At 38.9% G+C, this 19451-nt stretch overlaps 1 protein-coding gene across 18 annotated transcripts in view; it reads left to right on the top strand.

Moving 5' to 3' along the window:
• The window catches only part of LOC125327582 (voltage-dependent L-type calcium channel subunit beta-2), a 248532-nt gene that overhangs the window by 154288 nt on the left and 74793 nt on the right, over nt 1-19451 (top strand). For 14 of the 18 annotated variants that reach the window (XM_048307371.1, XM_048307380.1, XM_048307396.1 and 11 more), the window contains one exon: nt 8866-8985. In XM_048307371.1, the coding sequence (XP_048163328.1) occupies nt 8866-8985 (120 nt within the window). Of the gene's footprint in view, nt 1-7442; nt 8031-8275; nt 8363-8865; nt 8986-19451 lie in introns of those variants that run through there. The other 4 variants (XM_048307307.1, XM_048307323.1, XM_048307334.1 and 1 more) reach the window with 4 other exon arrangements.

Here is a 19451-nt window from a genome sequence, read left to right on the forward strand (position 1 = left end):
GTGATGACACTAAATTAGGATGAGCTGTTGGCTCTCTTGAAGGGAGAGGTGCCCTACAGGGAGATGTTGGTAAATTAGAGGACTGAGCAATCACCAATCATATGCAAATTAAGAGGGGCGAGTGCCAGATTCTGCACCTGGGATGGGACAACCCTGGATGTACAGGCAGACTGGGGAGTGGGAGGCTGGAGAGCAGTGACGGGGAAAGGGACCTGGGGGTCCTGGTCCATGGCAGGTTGAACATGAGCCAGCAGTGCCCTGGCAGCCAGGAGGGTCAAGCGTGTCCTGGGAGGGCATCAGGCACAGCATCACCAGCCGGGCAAGGGAGGGGATTGTCCCACTCTGCTCTGCACTGGGGCAGGCTCACCTCGAGTGCTGGGGGCAGTTCTGGGTGCCACAATATAGAAAAGATATTAAACTATTGGAGAGTGTCCAAAGGAGGACCATGAGGATGGTGAAGGGCCTTGAGGGGAAGCTGTGTGAGGAACAGCTGAGGTCCCTTGGTCTGTTCAGCCTGGAGGAGACTGAGGTGAGTCTTCATTGCAGTTACAATTTCCTTGTGAGAGGAAGCGGAGGGGCAGACACTGATCTCTTCTCCTCTCTGTCAAGCCCACTAACAGGACCCAAGAGAATAACCTGAAGCTGAGTCAGGGGAAGGTAAGGTTGTAAATTAGGAAAAGATCTTCCCCCAGAGGGTGATTGGGCACTGGAGCATGTTCTCCAGGGAAGTGGTCACAGCACCAAGCCTGGCAGAGCTCAAGAAGAGGTTGGAAAATGCTCACAAACACATGGTCCAATTCTTGGGGATGGTCCCTTGCCAGGACCAGGAGTTGGACTTGATGATTCTTGTGGCTCCCTTTTAACCCAGGATGTTTTATGATTATGTGGAATAGTCAAATACAGACAAATTCATTATATATGCTTAACATCAACATTTTTAACAAGGTAAAAAACAAGTAAGAAAGCAAGCTCCAAAACCTTCAATTTTTTATCTGGAGTAGATGAAAAATGTTACATTTGAAAACCAGGTAGGGCTTGTATGTATGGAGATAAAAGATAAAATTCAAGGAAAATATTTTTTTTCTCTTCAGAATTCTCCACTGGTAACAGAATTTCATGTTGAATTTTCAAGGAAGCTATTTTTAAGTATGCAGAAAATCTTAATGACTTGAACCAAAATCCCAGATAAAAATATACTGACGATCTGGAACACAGAATCTAAATTGGCACTTTTAACTGAGCTGAGACAAATTGGGATGATGGTTGCCATGCTTTCCTGCAAATTCTTTCCTTTTCTAGCTTTCTGTTTTCTTGTTGACATCCCAGATGTGTTTTCCATTTTTCCTCTTTTTTACTGTCCAGTTTTAATTTTGTAGCTGACCCCATCTTTGTCTTTCTGTCTGTGCTCTTATATCAACACATAGCATCTTGTATTTTAAATTTTTTTTTTCTGAATTGTCTTTCTGCAATTTAAAATCCTCCCTTTGTGATATTTGCTGCTTGTTAATAAATACAGTCAAAAGTTATATTTCCATTTTTCCTTAAAACCTGTAATTTTTAAGCCCCTTCCGCCCCAGTAAACAGCACCACAGGTCAGCTTGTTGTTACTAATAAGTCTGATTTACCTTTACTTAAGGTCTTAAACACAATCAAGTTACCAGTTTTCAAAAGCTACCATGAGTCAACCAATCTGTGTTAATATCCATGTGTGTGCCGACAGTCTGAGACAAAAGTGAGATGATTTAGGTTCACACACTTGCAATCATTTCCTTGGTGTGTTTTTCTTCCTTTGACACCTGTCTCCAAATTATTCCACTGGCAGCATCTTAGTTCTGTCATCTCTGTGGCTTCCCTCTATAGCTCAAAATCATTAATAATTTAATGCCATTCTCTAGATCCAATTAATTGTCTCAAAACATCAAATTCCATTTCTTTTCCTTTAATTTGGGGGATTTTTTTGCTTTGTTTTTTAAAGTTCTCAATGATGTGATTATATTATTGATAAAGCTTTTTCTTTAAATGAATTTGGAGACTGCCTTCTATTTCTGTCATTGCCCTCTTCCTCAAAAGCCCTTTCTCTTATTTCATAAATGTGAGAATCTCTCTGTCAGAATACACAGAGCTACCAGATTATCCTCCTTCAGAGGCTTTCACAGAACTAATCTCTGCCATAATACGTATAGGAAACTTGCTTAAAGAACAACCCACTGTGGTTATGCAAGGGATGAGTCATAATGCTGGTATCGAATATTTAAAAATGCTTTATTTCCTATTGCATTGCTACCTTGATCCCCGTGTTACTCCTTTGTTGTCTTTTTCTGCTCATTTTCTCTCAGCCTTCAGATTGCAAGCTCTTTTAGGCAGTGTTTGTCATTCACAATAGCACAATATGGTCTCAAGGAGTTTTCCATCTTAGATGTTTTTTGAAAAAAAAACAGGTAAACTAACACACCAGAGCATCCCATAGATTTGGGAAATGTTTAGCTCTGACTCTGAGGGCTCTATTTGTTTGATAACTGGGCTGAGCTCTGGAGCTGCCTTTTTGCATATTTTCAAAGATTTTCTGAGGAGTTGCCATGAAAAGACCATCACTCCTCTAAAAATACCTACCCATTCCACTTTTTCCTAGTGAAGCAACATAGAAGCAAACATTTAGGCTAGTATCATGAAATGGGAGTGCAAATACGTGGGTTGCTTGGTGTGGGGCTTTTGTGGTTTTGATTTTTCCTGATAAAGTACCTGGTACAGCTGTTTACCTGGTTCCTGAATGCCAAAATCTTGTCTTCTGCAAACCTAAGAGCTATTTAAAAAAACTCTGCTTTCAGGCAGCTGTTGATTGGATTAGCACCTTGCAAACCTGTTAATGGCAAGCTGGATGCTGCGATCAAGCTTGCCAAAGTCATGTTAAGGGTAAAGAGAAGACTGATTTCCTATATAATCTCCTTTTTAATCACATTGCCACCCTAAAGCTCCCAGCTGTTCTAAAATTTCAGTCCTGCAATTTGAACATCCCCCATGGCTGAAGATGCCATAGCAGTTCCACATTAGCTTTAAAGAACAACAAAACCATTTTAATCAACATACAGTTTGGTTTTTAAATGTAAAGATAGCAGAATATTTCAATGCCTACTGTAGGAGCTGGTAGCCCTCCTTGGATAGTAATTGTCTATTTATATGTAAATTTTGTGGCACTGTACTGCAGGTCCATGCCAAGAACCAGGGAGGACATCAGGACTAGACTTTGCCAGGTTGTGAAGCATCCATGGCCCTTACACAAGGAATTAACACTTCCTGCTTGATATTGCCTTAATGAAAACATGGACTCTCCTTTTTCCTTTGCTAAAAAGATATTTCTTCAGTTTGTCATACACTTCAAATATTCCTTGAAAACAATTAATTGAATTAAATTTTGTCTTTCTATAAATTCTACCCTCAAATAATTAACATCCATATAATATTATTTAGCATTCTCAGAGCAGCATTTTGTGTTTTCTTCAACAGAATTCAAAATAATGACATTGTTTAGTCATCTAGAGAAGACTTCATAAATAAGAAATTTTCATGTTCACCACCTGTGGTCCCTCTGCCAAACTGAGGTCCCCTCTACTCATGGTGCATTTGTGGGAGTGATTCTGATTGTAGCTTGTATTTTTCAAGTTGATCAGTTTAGGATGAAATGATAGTCTGTATTCCCTGTTGGTATATTATGATGTGCCAATGTCAGCAGTTTCACTTCATGCTAAACTTTGACATTTCACATTTTGCCTTTGTTCTGAATCAATTTTAAAAGATTTTAAGTGAAATAAAAATTTTATGGGAATAACTCTTCTTTTTTTTACTGTAGTTCATAGCAAACAAGAAGGAGTTGCACATCACAAGGACATAAGATACCATTTCAAATCATGTCCTAGCGGGATGTGTGATGACATTCTTAATACTGCTACAGGATAAGAAGATAAGCAGTTAACAATATCTCTTTATAAATTCTGAATATTGAAATGATTTGTTCCTCTTATTGGCACAGTGAGGCCTGAGATTTCCATATTCAAAGTATACATCAAATGAAGACATAAAGGTATTTCTCCTTTTGGATTTAAAAGTCTCATTAGCATCAAGTGAATGAAAAGATAGAAATATATCTCAGAGGGAGACCCCACTATCATAAATTAAGGGTTTTATGCATGTGTGCAGTCACATATATTTCTTTATTCCTAGTAAAATCTCAATGCACGTTTGCTTACTGCTTCATGCCTTCATTTAATAAATAATAGTGTGAAAAGTCTTTGCTTGAAGGAACTTGTTTGATCTTTCTAAGAAGATAATTACTTGAGAATTTTCAGTGATCTGGAAAATGATATCTAATTCCTAAGTGGATTACCCTGTTTAAGTTAGTCATTGTACTCAGACTGCTTTTATTTTTTAAGGGAAAAACACAATATAAAGGCCACAACTGAACTGGTGAGAGTAATGGTGGCTATATTAATGCAGTGAGAATTCATCAGTCAAAATCTGTACTTAAGCTCCAACTGTACTGATGAAAGTTAAGCATGGGTACAGAAAACTAATAAGAAAAATAAGAGATCTAGAGGCACTACCTAATTTACTTAAATAGTTTCCACTGCAAGTAAATGGAAATAATAAAAAAAAACCCTTTCACTCGGTGGACCCAGTTTCCTGAAGATGACACACTTGTACAATACTAAAAAGATCAGACATTTATGGTCTTCAAGGAAAAGAAGCTCAAATATTATCACATATGACCACTAGCAGTGTGAAAAGTATGAGTTTGCACCATGAGAATAACTCACAGATGCTATTCTAATATAGTAAGTGGTAAGATAATTGGTAAGTATTTGTCAAGCATGTTATTAAAACAAGAGTTTGTTTTTCAAATAAACTGGGCTTGTAGACCTCACAAATAAGGAAGAAAATAAAAAGAACAATAAATAGCTGGAGTAATTATTAACATGAATTATCTCACTTTTATTAGGCAGTTTCCCGTTAAAGATGAAGAATTGGGGGCTGCAGTAACACACATTACTTACAGATATTACTGCAGCTCTTCCATTTTGCAGTGAAAGGAGATGGAGACATGAAGAATTTCACAAAGGTTGAATTTCAGAAGCTCTTGCGAAAAGATTTTTACTGTTCTCCAGAGTAACCCAAAAAAACTTCAGTAACCCAGGGAGGAAGTATAGTTTCCTTGGTTGTCATGAACGATGTCCACTTGTCATTATTTTATTGAATAGTCGAGGTATTTCTATTATAGTTTCATCAAAGTTTTTGTATACGTTTAATTTTTTTTTCATCCTAATGTGATGGGATCCATTCTTAGCTCATATAAAAATACTCAGAAATCTACACAATTAATTTCATGTAATTGTATGCTCCTCCTTTTCCTGGGTTACACTGCTGTGAGTTTTTTCCATATTCAAAAAGCAAAGAAGCTTCCAGCTTTCCCTTTCCACAGAAAATTTACATGACCACGTTTGTACCACAGGGAAAATAAGGGTAATACTGAGTTTTAATAATGCAATTTGTCAATATAATTAAAATAAATGGAATCACTCTGATTTTTTGGAAGTGTGTTGGGACTGTGGCCAATGCAAGACATGACAAGCACTGTAAATGATCTCTGTGGCCTGAAAGAGGAAAGTCCAATTTTAACAACTCTAGTCTGACCCAAAAGGCATTTTTTTCCCCTTAGGGGAGATAAGAATTATGTTACTGTGCTTCATGGTTTTTTTTATAAGGTGAGGACCAGTTAGGTAGCATCCCTTGTGGACAGCAGAATGAAGGGTAGTAAAAGTGATGCTAAGCCACTTGGTCAGTGTCAAATATGATGTGCTCACCATGGAAGTGCTGTAGAAAGTTAACACCCACACAGTCGTGTGATTGCCTGTCAGGCTTAATGGCTGCTTTGTTTGTTTTCCTCTTATTAGAGGTAGTGTTGCTTCAGGTTTGGTTTGTGACACCATTCTTTGTGGCAGTAGAGTGGCACCAAGGAACTGCAGTGCTGGTGGGGAGGGGGTTGGATGTGCCCTTTCCAAGGAGGATTGACTGTTGAGGGACCACAGACTGTCCTGGGGGCTGGGACTCTATGAGGTAGCTCATCTCAGCTTTCATTAATGCTGTGATAACATCAGTGGTTTTGTCCACAAGTCACTGGTCTGTCAACCATAACAGAGATTTAAACTCTGCACTAAACTTCTGTCTGCTTGTTGATGCTCATCTTTTCCCACTATTTCCATTGGCAACTGTGTCAGAAGTTGTGGCAAAGGGAAATTTTAAAGAATAGCAAAATTTGGCAGGCTTTGGGGAGGTTACAGGGCCTCCATATATTTTCTTAATAGACAAGATATTTTTAAAAATTCAATAAACTTTGAGTACATTTCATTTTGATTTCTGCTCCTTTTGCTGTAGCTCAGGTGACATTTTAATTTTGAACAATCACTGTAACCTAGCAGATGTATCTGAACTCCTGAAAAGCAAAATATTCCTTGGAGAATAATTTTATGTCAGTTCAAAGCTTATTAAATTCTATGCTGTAACTATTATGGGCTTCAGGAAAGAAAAAAATAAAATATTTGTAAAGTTAAAAATTTGCTTTATTTTGAACTGTGAGTTTAGTAACAACTGTTGTTTGTTCTAATAATGGTGAAATGTAGGCTGCTGCATCACTTGTGATGGGCAATTTCATTGTTATACAGACACAAACCATGGCAGGATTCAATCATTCCTGGGATATGCTGACATACTGCAACATGTGCATGACCACTGTTCTCACTGTAATCTCTATTCGCTGTTGTTCTTGTACATCTGAATTTATATGGAAGGTGGGCACTGCAGTCAGCTACAATGATCTTTTTCACCTAGATTGTTGCATGTCCATCAGTAAATCGTGAATGCCCTAGGAAAACCTGCCTTAGCATGTTCCTCCCATGTCAGTTTATTACAGGGCAGAGGGTGATTCTGAAAAAGTAGAGTAGTGAAATTTAAGGTTTTGTTTGGCTTTTGTCATATTAGGATCTAATATTTATGTGTCACGTGGTATGTTGCAGTTATTCTTTACTTCTTTCCTGTGCTAATGTCAGAAAAAATATACGCAGTAACCAGGGGGTTAAATTCCAACTCAACAGGCATATTTTTGGTTTCTGTAAGGGAGCTGTGAGTGGAGCTCAGCGCTTTGCAGCGGAGGGCAGCGCTCCGTGACACAACCGAGCATCCAAGGGAAACGTGGCTGGCAGCAGACATCCATGACAGGAACGAGACGCTGTACCAGCTCTTGCAGTTTCACAGGGACCTCGCGTTTTCCAGCTGTTTACCCTTGAGATGTAAAATGGCAATTTGGCATAGGCTAACAGCCCAGTGTGATGTGAGCATCTGCGTAAAAGGCTGCACATATGGAGCATGCCCAGTGGTATGAACAGCCTGTTACCCCACCCCCAGCCAATCTAGGAAGAGATGAAATGAACTTTGCACTTGCAAATGTCACTGAATACATTTTGCACAGGATTTTAAAAGGTTCTTTTACAAGCACTATTTTTAACAGCCAAATCCGCCCCCCAAAACAGAAAGGAAAAAGCCCTAGGTATTTTTCTGTGATCGATCTCAGTTTATGATCAGCTGAAGCATCTCTCACAATATTTACGAAGCCGGTTTTATTTTATGTTTTTATCATTGAAGTTGAGATTTTTGGAGGTGGTGTGGATTTTTGGGAATTTTTTTAAATTTTTTTTTTTCCCCCTACTTGCATGAGAAAATTTGAAAATTTAATTGCAGTAGAATACTTGGAAACAGGGAGGCTGGAAGCTTGAAACGCAGAGGGAAGAGAAGGAAGGCTCTCACAGCAGAGCATGGATAGGAAAGGAGCTGTGATTCTGCAGTGCTCAGTGTGCACATGTTTTATGAGATCAGTGCCGGGCGCTGCAGCTGCGGACAGTAACTGAGCTGTCTGGCTAATGAAGGCCACCTGGATCAGGCTTCTGAAAAGAGCCAAAGGAGGACGTCTGAAGAATTCTGATATCTGTGTAAGCCCTGCCTTTTCCTTATCACTTTATATTGTATGTATTGCAAAGAGGGAGAGAAAAAAGGCGGCGAGGAGAGGACAGTTGTTTTCATTCTGATTGAATTACCAGAACTCTATTTTGTATGCAGGGAGATGCAGAGGGAAAGCAGAGCTGTCATTATTTATAGAGCTGTTCTGGCATTGTGGCTGCTTCCATTGTGGTGATATAGGGACATGTGTTGAGTCCAGACGGATTTTATTAGTTGGAAGTTGATTTGTGGTCATTTGCATGTTTTGCTGAGGGGCAGAGATGGATATGAGCCATTTGCAGTTCTGATGGGGAAAGTGTGTCAGGTAAAGAGGCTGTCCTAAAATAAAAATGCATAGCAGAGGTTAAATCTCTTAGCAGTGGTATTGTGTAATGGTAATTATTGATACTAAATTTGCATTTTGATTATAGAAAGTCTGTTTGCTTGCTATTTCTGTCACTGTTTAGAGTTCTAATTTTTATGGAGCCATCCTTGAAGCTGCTGTGTGTCCTTCAGCCTGCACTGCACCAGTGCTGTAAGTCTACAGAGAAACTGTCTCTGCTTGCTGAAAAGCACACAAATAAGAGTGCAAGGATAGGGCAGGAAATAAAACACTGGAGGAGACACCTGCACTTTTTGAAAGTTTCCAGAAGAAAACATTTACCTAGGCATAATTTCTTCTAAGTGAATTTCCCTTTTGGGCAGTTACTGTCTTTTCAGGGATACAGAAGTAAGGGAAAAGGCAAGGTGTATAACCACTTCTACATTTTTTTTTTCTTTTTAAACATTAAAGGAACTTGTGGCATTATTTTTCCTTTTCTTTTGCAGGGTTCGGCGGACTCCTACACCAGCCGTCCATCTGATTCAGATGTATCTCTGGAAGAAGATAGGGAAGCAGTGCGGAGAGAGGCAGAGCGACAGGCCCAGGCACAGCTGGAAAAAGCAAAGGTAAGATGTTGTTTCATGTTACAAACTCATAAAATGCTCGGCTTTAAGCAGGGGTTGAAACTAGATGATTTTGAAGATCCATTCTAACCCAAAGCATTTCATGATTCTTTGTCGTCTCATCCATTAGTGATAAAGTGTTTTTAATGTGTTAACATATAGATTACATCTCTTATAAACATTCCAGACAGCAGTTGAAAATCTATGCTCCATGAAAAATCACTTAGAATCAGTTTTCTGTAACATGCTTATGACTAATGTATTTCAGAACATTCTTACTTAAGTGTGTGCATTTCTTCTTTTATTAAATATAAGCATTTGTTGCAGTGTGTAGGGTCAAAGCTGAAGATGTTTGTGAAAGTTTGCTCATGGATTGCTACGGCACTTAATGCTTTTACACTGTCAAAAATCAGCCCTCAAACATCCTGTTCATTTCCCTTCAATGAAGGATCAGTCCCTACAAGTAATATGTAAGTAGGGAGAATCTGTTATAAGGGTGTTTTTTTCCTAAAGACTTCACTGACTTTCTTTACAGTTAGTGTGTTAAGTGACCCCATGAGTCATTTTCTGTAGGTCTTCTTAAGATTTCTCCTCTCTCCATACTCCTGGCAGATAGTGACAATGTAGTAAGAAAACGCTAAATGAGCTTTAGGTTTTTGCTGTGTGTTTATGTATTTTCCATGAGATGCATTTAGGACCGTGAAGGTTTTAGCAGTGAGAATGATGGGCTTGTTTCTTTCATCTGTGCTGTGTCTTTAAATACTATTGCACCTGTAAAAATTGTGCTCATCTTATTATCATTCATTTATCACTTCATTCCAGTTTGTCTTTTTTTGTATGCTACCTGCCAGGTTTAAATGTATTACTATTTTCTGGTTTTTGTTCTGATATATTTAAATACACCATTAAGATGCCCCCTTAGATCTACCTGATCTGCATTTTTCCCTCACTTTCTCTCTGACTCCCCTTCTTCATTTTGCCTTGTTTTTTAATTCTTTATCTCCTTTCCATCTCCTATACCATTTAATTCTCCACTGCCAGCTTTACCTCTGCTCATTTATGCCACCTGTTTTACAAAGGCTCCTCAGAAATCCATGAATCCAGATCACTGAGCTCATGTGGCTGATCGTGTGGCAAGGACCAGCTCTGTAAATAATACAGTACTATAATGCACAAGCAGACATCTTCATCGGGCCAGAAAACCTGAATAGGGAAGCCAAAAATGTTATTTTTAAAATTTAATTGCTAACTGGTATTTAATAAGAGCTCCTACAGCAGCTTTTTAATGAGCTGCTGGAGTGTGCCAAGTGTAGGAGATGCTGAACATCTCTTTGTAGTTGGATCTTGCTGTCCTGGGATCACTGTAGCAGAAACTCAACAGAAGCACTTCTTCCCTTCAGCCTTGTATCTCAGAGATTGCTGATTGTAGTTAGGAGTTCCAGTTTTATCAGGGGTGGTTTTTGCTAGTTTGAGGTTTTTTGCTCCTGGGAAAGATGATAAAGGCTGCCCTGAAATTCAGGTGAAGTTTTGAATTTTATCAATAAACGCACAATCTTTAAAAGAAAATTTGAAGTAATAGTATCTTGCGGACTAATCAGGGTAGCAGTGCAGTGCTTACTGCTGAACTGATGCATCTCTTAGCAATGAGTAAATCTATGTGAGTGTTGCTATGGGAATTTGGCTTAGTGATGCTGGCTTGAATACATGGACAGCCCTTATGTAATATTCATGACCTCTAGCACAGCTGCCATTGTAGTTTGTAGAGAAACTGCTAGCAGACCCTGACTTCTAAAATCTGTATTTCTATACATAAAACCAATGTTCCCACTCCAGCTGGCATGAGATACAGTCTCTAGGTCTGACACTGTCTGAAACTGTAAGACAACTTGTGAACAGTCAAAGTAGTAAAGGCACTGCCAAAATCAACAATGGGTTATTCCAGCCATAGAAAACACAGAATTAGTTATTTAAATATTTTTTTTTCTTTTAAATAGATTAAGGCTGGAATTAGATTAACATTTTTGTTTCTCTAGTCAAATGTTAAAAGTCATTCCAGGCTGTAATGTATAGAAATCATTTTATGTAGATGCTGTAACAGTGTAATATTAAGTCTAGTGTAATATTTAAATTAATACTAATAAATAAAATATTATGTACAATTGGTTCTTTTGTTTGAAATAAGTGTTTAAAAATGTGTTTAAGTTAAGACTAACTCAGCAGATGTGAAATATGACAGGGTGTGTTTTTTTGCCTTTGTTGATGATTCAGTCCTTCACCTCCCTGAAACACAGTAAAATTAATGAAGCAGTGGCTGCTGGTGGTGGCTCCTGGCTGCTGTCAGCCCCCAGACCGGTTTGCCACAGGCAGCATGTTTGCTGCCTGCTCCCCACAGCTGCCTTGCCTTTGCCCTGACCGACTTCCAGGCAGAACCAAGTGACAGAGCTGCTTTAACTTTTGCCTCTTCGTATTGTGAGAGGAAGTGCTGATCCTAAATAAAATCATTACAATTATATTTGTCACAGGAATTAGAAGAGGGTGACACACATGAATAATGCAGTGGTGGAGGAAAGATGGTAGCGAATTAAGGTTAGATAAAAAACTATTGAACTGTGTCACGCAGTTAATGAAAACAGTTTAATGACATCCATTTTCCTTTGTTACAGCTAGGGAAAACATCTTAAACTGAAGATAAAAATATAGTGATAGAGCACACAATGCCAAATTGTTAGGACAATTTTAAGATCTTTAAGTTTGGATTTTTATAGCATCTAAGTGTTTGTGTGACATGAAGCCGGATTGTATCTCTGATACCTATCCAAACAGAGAAAATAAAAGTAAAAAGCTTGTAAGGAAATGCACATTCTGGCCACATTTATTTATTTATTTAACACAAGCATTGCTTCTCTGGAAAATGGTTAAGCATATTTTGCTGACTCACTTTGGCATGTGACTTACTGTAAGGAAGGTGGGGCCACGGGCGCATGTTCCGAGTTGTCCAGGAACAGAAAATGAAGAGGCAGCTGGTGAGGCTACCTGCAGGCTACTGTCTGCTCCTGAGGGAAGCAGATCTGAAATGAAGCTGTTAAGCTCGAAGCTGAGATGGAATGTTCTTGATTAGAATAGCTGAGCAATAAAATTGCAAAAAGGCTGAGGTTTTTTGTTGTTGTTTTTGTTTGGTTGGTTTTATATAGGAAAAAAAATTTAAGGCATTGAGGGTTTCCTCAGTATTCTCCTCACAGACCATAGCACGTGCTAAATCTAGGATAAAGAGAGAGGACCTGTGTTGTGGCCAGGTAGGGTATGCTGATAGCATCCAAATCTAAGGGGTTGTATGCTATTTTACTGAGCTTGCTATTTCCATAAAAACATGGATCTTAAGCATTTAGAAGCCAAAAAAATAACATTAATTGTGTTAGCACTAATAATTTAAAAATTGTCATTTCTACAGTCAAAAAAGCTTTTGAGTTTTGACGGATGATGATTCAAAATAAATTATGATAAATTAAGTTGGGTTTTTTTGTCCATTCCTTGCAAGTATTCATTTAAATATTCCTTAAAATATTGCACCAAGTGAGAGGGATGAGATCAAAGGAAAACTGAAGTATTAATGAGAACTTTAAATCCAGTACTAACTGAGCTAAAGTTTGTACATGAGAGAGGGGACTTCAGGAATTTTTGGCCTTCTCCAGTGCTGGTAAAATCAATTAAAATATTCCATTGATTTGTTTTGCCACAAGCAGTTCATATGTTTTGAACCTAGTTTTTGACTGAGATATAATTAGATGTTCTGTAAACCTTTATTCTCGTCTGCAAAAGTAGCTTCTTTCTTCTCTTCAATCTCTTCAGATTTTTAGATTTTGCCTTTTTTCCTCCTATGGCTTTAGAGCTCCTTATTCAGAAGCAGTTTTCAAGAGATCTATAGAATATTTTCAGCATTTTAGAAAATGATTTTTTTTTCCAGTTATTTCTAGTACATTGGGTACTGAAAGTGCCAGTTAATAATTCAGGTTCTGTTTCTCACCTGGGACTAAGAGACAGCTCTTTGTCCTCTGATAAGGATTGTTCTCAACATCCTGTGGTCCTAAAATTTCTTAAATTACTATCAAAATCAGATAATTTCTTTTTGAAGTGATATGACTTTTGGCCTTTGAGAAGTCAGTAATTGTGTTCGTAATAGGAAATCTCAATTCCCCTCAGCTCTGCTTTGTTTGCAGTCCACCTAATGCTCCACTGCTAGCATCCTTTTAGGAGTTTGCAAAAATTTGAAGTATATGTAGTTCTAGTTTTAAATGCCATTAAAATAAATTTTATGTTAAGATGGCGAACCACTGAAATTTTGATACTAAATGTCCCTTTGCTGGGTCTGAGGCAATGATACAAGCTGTCACATTTTGCTTTTTTTGATATGTGCTGTAGTAGTGGTGATGGCTTGTGACTGTGAGTAATAATGCAATGTCTTAAGTGTAATGCATTGCCTCCATGCATGGTTTGGGGACCACAGCTTTGAAATGTGTAGCAGGCTGGGATAATGCCTACACAGCTCTGTGAGGCTGAGGGCATGAAAAAGATTGTCAGATGTAATTATCCAGTGCAGTGTGCCAAGACTAGTTATTTGAGTATTTATTCACTCGCAGACAGGTTTCACAGCCTCGGAATGACCCCATGCTGCTAGCAGGCAGCTGCAAAGCTAGTTGAGGTATGTCTACTGAAGCTGCAGTAGCATTTTTGACAGGCCAGAAGTGCCCATCTCCTTGATGGGCATCCTTATATTATGTCAGCTTGTTCCCTCATGGAGATTCTTTCTATTTTCTCTCAATTACAAGAGCATCATGGTGCTGAACAGCACACAAAGCTATAGCAACACAGGATAGTACTTTGTGTCTGGTAATTTTTTTTTCATTTATTTCTTCTTATTTTCCCTTTTGTTTTAGAATATTTTTGTTGCATGTAATCATTTAGATCATTAATGTTGTGTGTCATAGTTGCTGGGATCACATGAGAGCTGGCACAGTGGTCTAGCTGGAAAAAGAATGGGCTGTTGATCCCAAAGTACAGTTGCAAATTGGTTGTTGCTTAGCTGCAGGTGAGTTCTGCATTACTGTATCTGCCCAAATCAGGTTACAGGTACTTTTTTTTCTTCATTTTCTTCATTAATTGCAGCTGCTTTTTCTTAGGAGTGTAACACTGGGATGTGAAGCAGCTTTCTTTATACTCTCTGTGACCTATAGGTCTTTCTTGTTGGTATTCATGATCTATTGTGTCTTCAATTTGAGTGTATATACTTGTTCTACACTAGTGCCTGCCATTATATTGGTTAATTTCCCTGAACACTTTATCCCTTTTTACCATTGGGCTGCATTGTTTGGGGGCTGGAATTCTTTCTTCCAGTGGGGTCTCATGTAATCTGGAACCAAATGCCCCAGAGACAGTACCATCTCCAGTTAGAAGGCATCTGTCACCTCCCATTCATACTGTGATTCAGGTGATGAAATGTGTTTATTAAGCAGCATTTCCTCTTCTGCTTCTTGGGTTTGAGTAGATAAAAAAGAGTGCAGGGATATTAACACAGCCTACATTTAGATACCTAACTGTAGATAGATACTGTAGTATCCTGGAGTTCTTCAAATAATAGGGAAGAGAGATAAATTATCTCCAAGGAATGGATGCAATACTGAGGTTCTGAGGACAACCAGAGCTCTTCTGCCTGCTCTTTTACCTGCTGCTTTCACACGAGCCTACTCCCTTGATGAGATGTCTTTGTTCTGACTTGTTCTATATGGTTAAATTGCCATATAAAGGGCAGAAGTACCAGTGGTACTTTGTGTAAAACTAAATAACTTCTTTATTAAAAGCAGTGTGAAAGAAGTATTTTAACGAAAGTAGGTGTTGTAAGCCAGGTGCAAACATCCTCGCCTGGATGTTTTTCTGCTCCTTGTCCTGCAGGTCTCTGAGCTGTCAGCCTCTGCTGCAGGTCCCAGCAGAGATTCTTGAAACCTCATGTGCCTGCATCCTACCTGTGGCTGCTGAGCCAAGCTGCAGATAAGGTGTGCTCGGGCCAGGCCTCTCTGTGCCTTGGGGGGTGGTGACAGATGGGTCTGGGTGTTGAGCCAGATGCTCATGTGGGGGTCAGCAGAATCTGCTGAGTGTCATGGGAATCATACGAGAGGATGAGACGTGGCCTTGGGGACCTTCTCTGTGACTGGTGGAGAGTGAACGTGGCATGGGAAAGGAGGAATTAAGGTATGTCTTTGCAGGCTGCTCAGGCTGGTACAATGGCGAGCACTTCCACTGATGCTAGATAGAGGCAGATGCTGCTGGTTGCTCTAAGCAACGTCATTTCCACTTAAGACACATATGACCTGGTTCATTAACTTTCTTGAGGTTTATAGGGTCTGATTTACTTTTTCCAACATCCAAGACACTGTAATCCAGAGCTTCACTTTTAGCAGCAGCTGCTCCACCTATTAGATGCTGTGGGTTTCTTAATGGTTAACAAATGATTTTTCTACCTAAAGGGGAATAATGTAGAGGGGAACATAGGATTTCAGGGCATGACCCATTGTTAAAGGTAGCTACAATGTTTGTGATCTTTGAATATAAATGTCTATGGTTCTTGACCTCTGACCCTGAGATCAGTTCAGTTGGTCAGAGCATGGTGCTAATAAATGGGCCATTTACATGAGATCCTTGTGGGTCCCTTTGGGTCCCTTCAAACTTACAACATTCTGTGAATCTGTAAACAGGAGCAGAAAGGAATTGTTAAAAGAAGACATGCACATGTAATTATGTCTGTGTGGGCTTTTACACATATATGTACACATTATATATATCCATATACACATCCCTGTGTGTATATGCAAATACCTTTGGTTACATGGCTGCATGTATTAGATAACTATCACTGGTGACTTGAACTGGCCATTTATATCCTACAGCTGCACAGCTTCCTGGTGTAAAATGGTTGGTTTGTATGCGGGGAGAACTGTTGTACCAAAGTATTAACTTGTGTAAAAACACAAAGGTTTTGTCAGAGAACAAAGTTATTCTGTGATCTGGTAGTGGAATGTCATGGGATTTTTGGAAGCAGGAATGGGTTAGAATAAGGACTTCAGTGCAGGCAACAAGTGTCTCACCTTGCAGAGGTGCCTGAGCTCACGCTAACACACGTGATGTGGCACAGCGTCTTGGAGAAAAACTTGTTTGGACAACAAAGCCCTGTGCTTTCTGCTTCCTGTGCGGAGGGGACTGTTTTCCAACGAGTTCAGGAGCTAACCTGATTTCTGTTAGAGCAGACACCTGGCTGATGTGTATTATTATGCAGGGAAGTACTTGTCATCTGCAGGGAAAACAAACCTCCAGACACAGTTTTGAGTCCTTGGCAAAGATCTGAATCCCTTTCTTTCTCACTAACCCAACCTCACAAAAAATAGGAAGAAAGAAGAAAAAACCTGCAAGTATCTATAGTTTTGGTTTTATATATAATCAGAAAAAAAAATGGAAGGAAACTTCAAAAATAATCTCTTTTTTTCATCATAATTGCAACTAGTTTTATAAAATTACATGCAAGATGCCAAGGAGTTCTAACTATAGGTAGCATTAGAGTGCTTTGATACAAAATTAGACTGACATTAGATGCTAATTCTAAAGTGTTCCCTTTGGAAAATTTAATATTAGTTACATAAACTAGTTGCTGACTGTATAAAACTTTAAAAAAGTAAGTAAGAACTCAAAGTAATCTTGTAATACCTGGGAGAAGGATACTCTGTGTTCCCAGGTTAGGAACATTTGAAGTGCAAAACTCTACTTGAACTTTGAAGAGTGTCTAGATTCTGCATAATTCAGAGTATTAGAGAAATTAATTAAAAATGAAGATTCAGAGAGGTCCCACTGGTGCTTTTCTGCTTGTGTTCTGGATATGTTCTGGTATTTTCTGGATGTGTTCCTGCCATACTTTTGTCTATATTCTGAAGAAAGCCAGTGCATATCCTAGAGCAAAAAACTTCCCCCAAAATTCACCTGTGGAGCCTACAGAAGCTCTGAACACTTCCTCTGTATATTAGCGTCCAATCCTACTCTGACATTTTCCTCCAGCATTTCATAACCACCTGGGTTGTATTCCCAAATTAAATATGATAAACACTCTATTTTATACTTTTAAAATAATCAGTCCTGAGGTAAAAGTATATACTAGATGCATTTTAGGCTGCCACAAAGCATCAAAGATTAAACAGACATTTATCCTTTGTGAAAGTATAGATAGCCATTTACCCTTTTTCTTTTATTTTTGTGATGGAAATGTTGCCAGTGGGCTTTAGTCCTATAACTTTCACAACTACCTAGTTTTGTTTTTACTTACTCAATTGGACAAATTCAGCTCTAATAAGAAGTAAGCAAGCAAGCAAATACTTTTATTCAATCTGATATGAAATCTTAACATATAACTTTCAAATGGTATTCTCTAGCTTTAGATGAGATAGTAATCACTGAAATATTACTTCTTGGAGTTATTTTTTAAAAAATGCTTTCTTCTCCTTGCTAAATAGCTAGAGGGTGATATTTAAATCCAATTTTATTGTTAGCAAGACCTGCAAACAGTACCTGTTTTTAAAAATGATTCAATGTCCAGCAGTACAATGGTACAGAAAATTCAGATTAATATTGTTGCAGAGAATTCAAGGGTTTCTCCCATTTTATTTTTCTTTTCTATCTCCAGCTTTACTTTTCTTAGTATTCTCCCTGGCCAGATTTGGGTCATTTTAGCATACTGTAATTGTTATATTACTTTTTAGTTTATTCAATTGGTTGTGTCTCGCAACTGACATTAAAATAAGAACTTTTCATTCAATTATTCTTAGATGTGAGACTTCCTCTTGCTTGTTGGTGTGTAAATATGTGAGGTAAGTACACATCAGCGAGATTGCCCTTGAACCTCACTTTGGAAATCTTATCAGATAAGATACATATTTTCAAGGTGATTTGTTGTTTACATCTAGAATACAGAATCCAGTTTGAACACTGATGTTTTATTTTCAGTGTTTTTAACAAATCTGCATTTGACAGGTATGGAAAGCAGGGATGCACCCCATGGTTTGAGTTTTGTTGTGCAAATATACTTGTATTATTGAACTGCAAGTCATCCTTTTTCAGTGACTGGAGGAAAAGCCAAGGGAAAAAACAACTTGAAAGGGAAGAGATGAAGGATCAAACTGCAGCTGCTTTGATTATTTTGACTGGAGATGTCAGATTGTTGAAGTGAGAGAAGAAATGAGCCTGCTGCTTTTTGGCTCCATCCATTCAGCCAATTACTTGAAAATGAATTTTAAAAAGTTGTTGGATTCTAATGTTTTGGTTGGGGTAAAACATGAACACAAAGCACTTGGGGTTACTCTGTGTCTCTATCACCTCTGTCATAAGAGAAACACTTCCTCACTGAAGTGAAAATGAGAAGTGGTGCTGGGAGTCTGCCATCTTGTAAATCATCTGGGCACATTGCTTTTAATAATCAGCAGTAATAAATGGCAGGAATTGGAAAGGAAAATCTATTTCTGGCTTTCAGAAGCAGTCAGATTACAGATGAACATATCCTTCCCAGAGGAGCTATAAGGGAATGTACTACGTTTATCCCAGCTCTCTCATTACTTTGACCCTTTATTCCCTTTTTGCAATGAGGCACGTGATTCACTCACAGAACACACATTTCCTTGCCTTCTGCCCTGGTGTTTTCTGGTGGTTTAATCCAATTGAGATATAACACAGATCCACCACGGAAGTACTCTACTGTGCTGCCTTTATAGTAGCCCTGGCATGTTCAGTGGGCCAGGTCTGGGGTTGAGTGAGAGCCTGCCTCATCCAGCTGCCTTCCAAGTGCTTGAGCTGCCTTCTGCAGGCACAGGGATGTGACATTTCCTGACAGGTACATGAGCAAGAGGAGTGTTTTCAGTGCCTGTCCCCACTCAGCTGGCAGTGACCTCAGGGACCCCGATAACTCCAGCAGCCTGTGCCAGAGGAGATGGGTGCTTTCCTCTTGTGAGGTGAAGGAAGACACAGCTGTGTTGGTGTACATGGCTGTATACATGTGAACTCTAATGAAATTCTTGTTCCTCAGAAAGGGAGAGATTCCTTACTCCTAGATTTAAACTCACCATAAAATCACCAGGTTAAATCACCCAATGTAATCCAAATCCCTGCTCTTTGCTTTCCAGAGCAAGAGCTTGTCTTGTCCCAGTGCTGCGTAAAATCTCCAAGTGAAGCCCTCAATCCAGGAGCTTTTCTTTGGAAGCCCATGATTATGGTAGAGGCCTGAGGGCAAGGGGAAGTTAGGGAAGGGTAAAGGGGGGAAAAGTGTTTTGGAAAGGAATAGACACTGTGTGGATTGACTAACACAGCCTTGTTCTGTGATTCAGCTTGAAGAAAATCCAGTGGGAAGGAAAAACAGGGAGCTGTTCTTGAATTGGCATTCTTGAGCAGGT

The sequence above is a fragment of the Corvus hawaiiensis genome, chromosome 1, assembly GCF_020740725.1.
Source record: "Corvus hawaiiensis isolate bCorHaw1 chromosome 1, bCorHaw1.pri.cur, whole genome shotgun sequence".
In the NCBI taxonomy this organism is placed as follows: domain Eukaryota; kingdom Metazoa; phylum Chordata; class Aves; order Passeriformes; family Corvidae; genus Corvus; species Corvus hawaiiensis.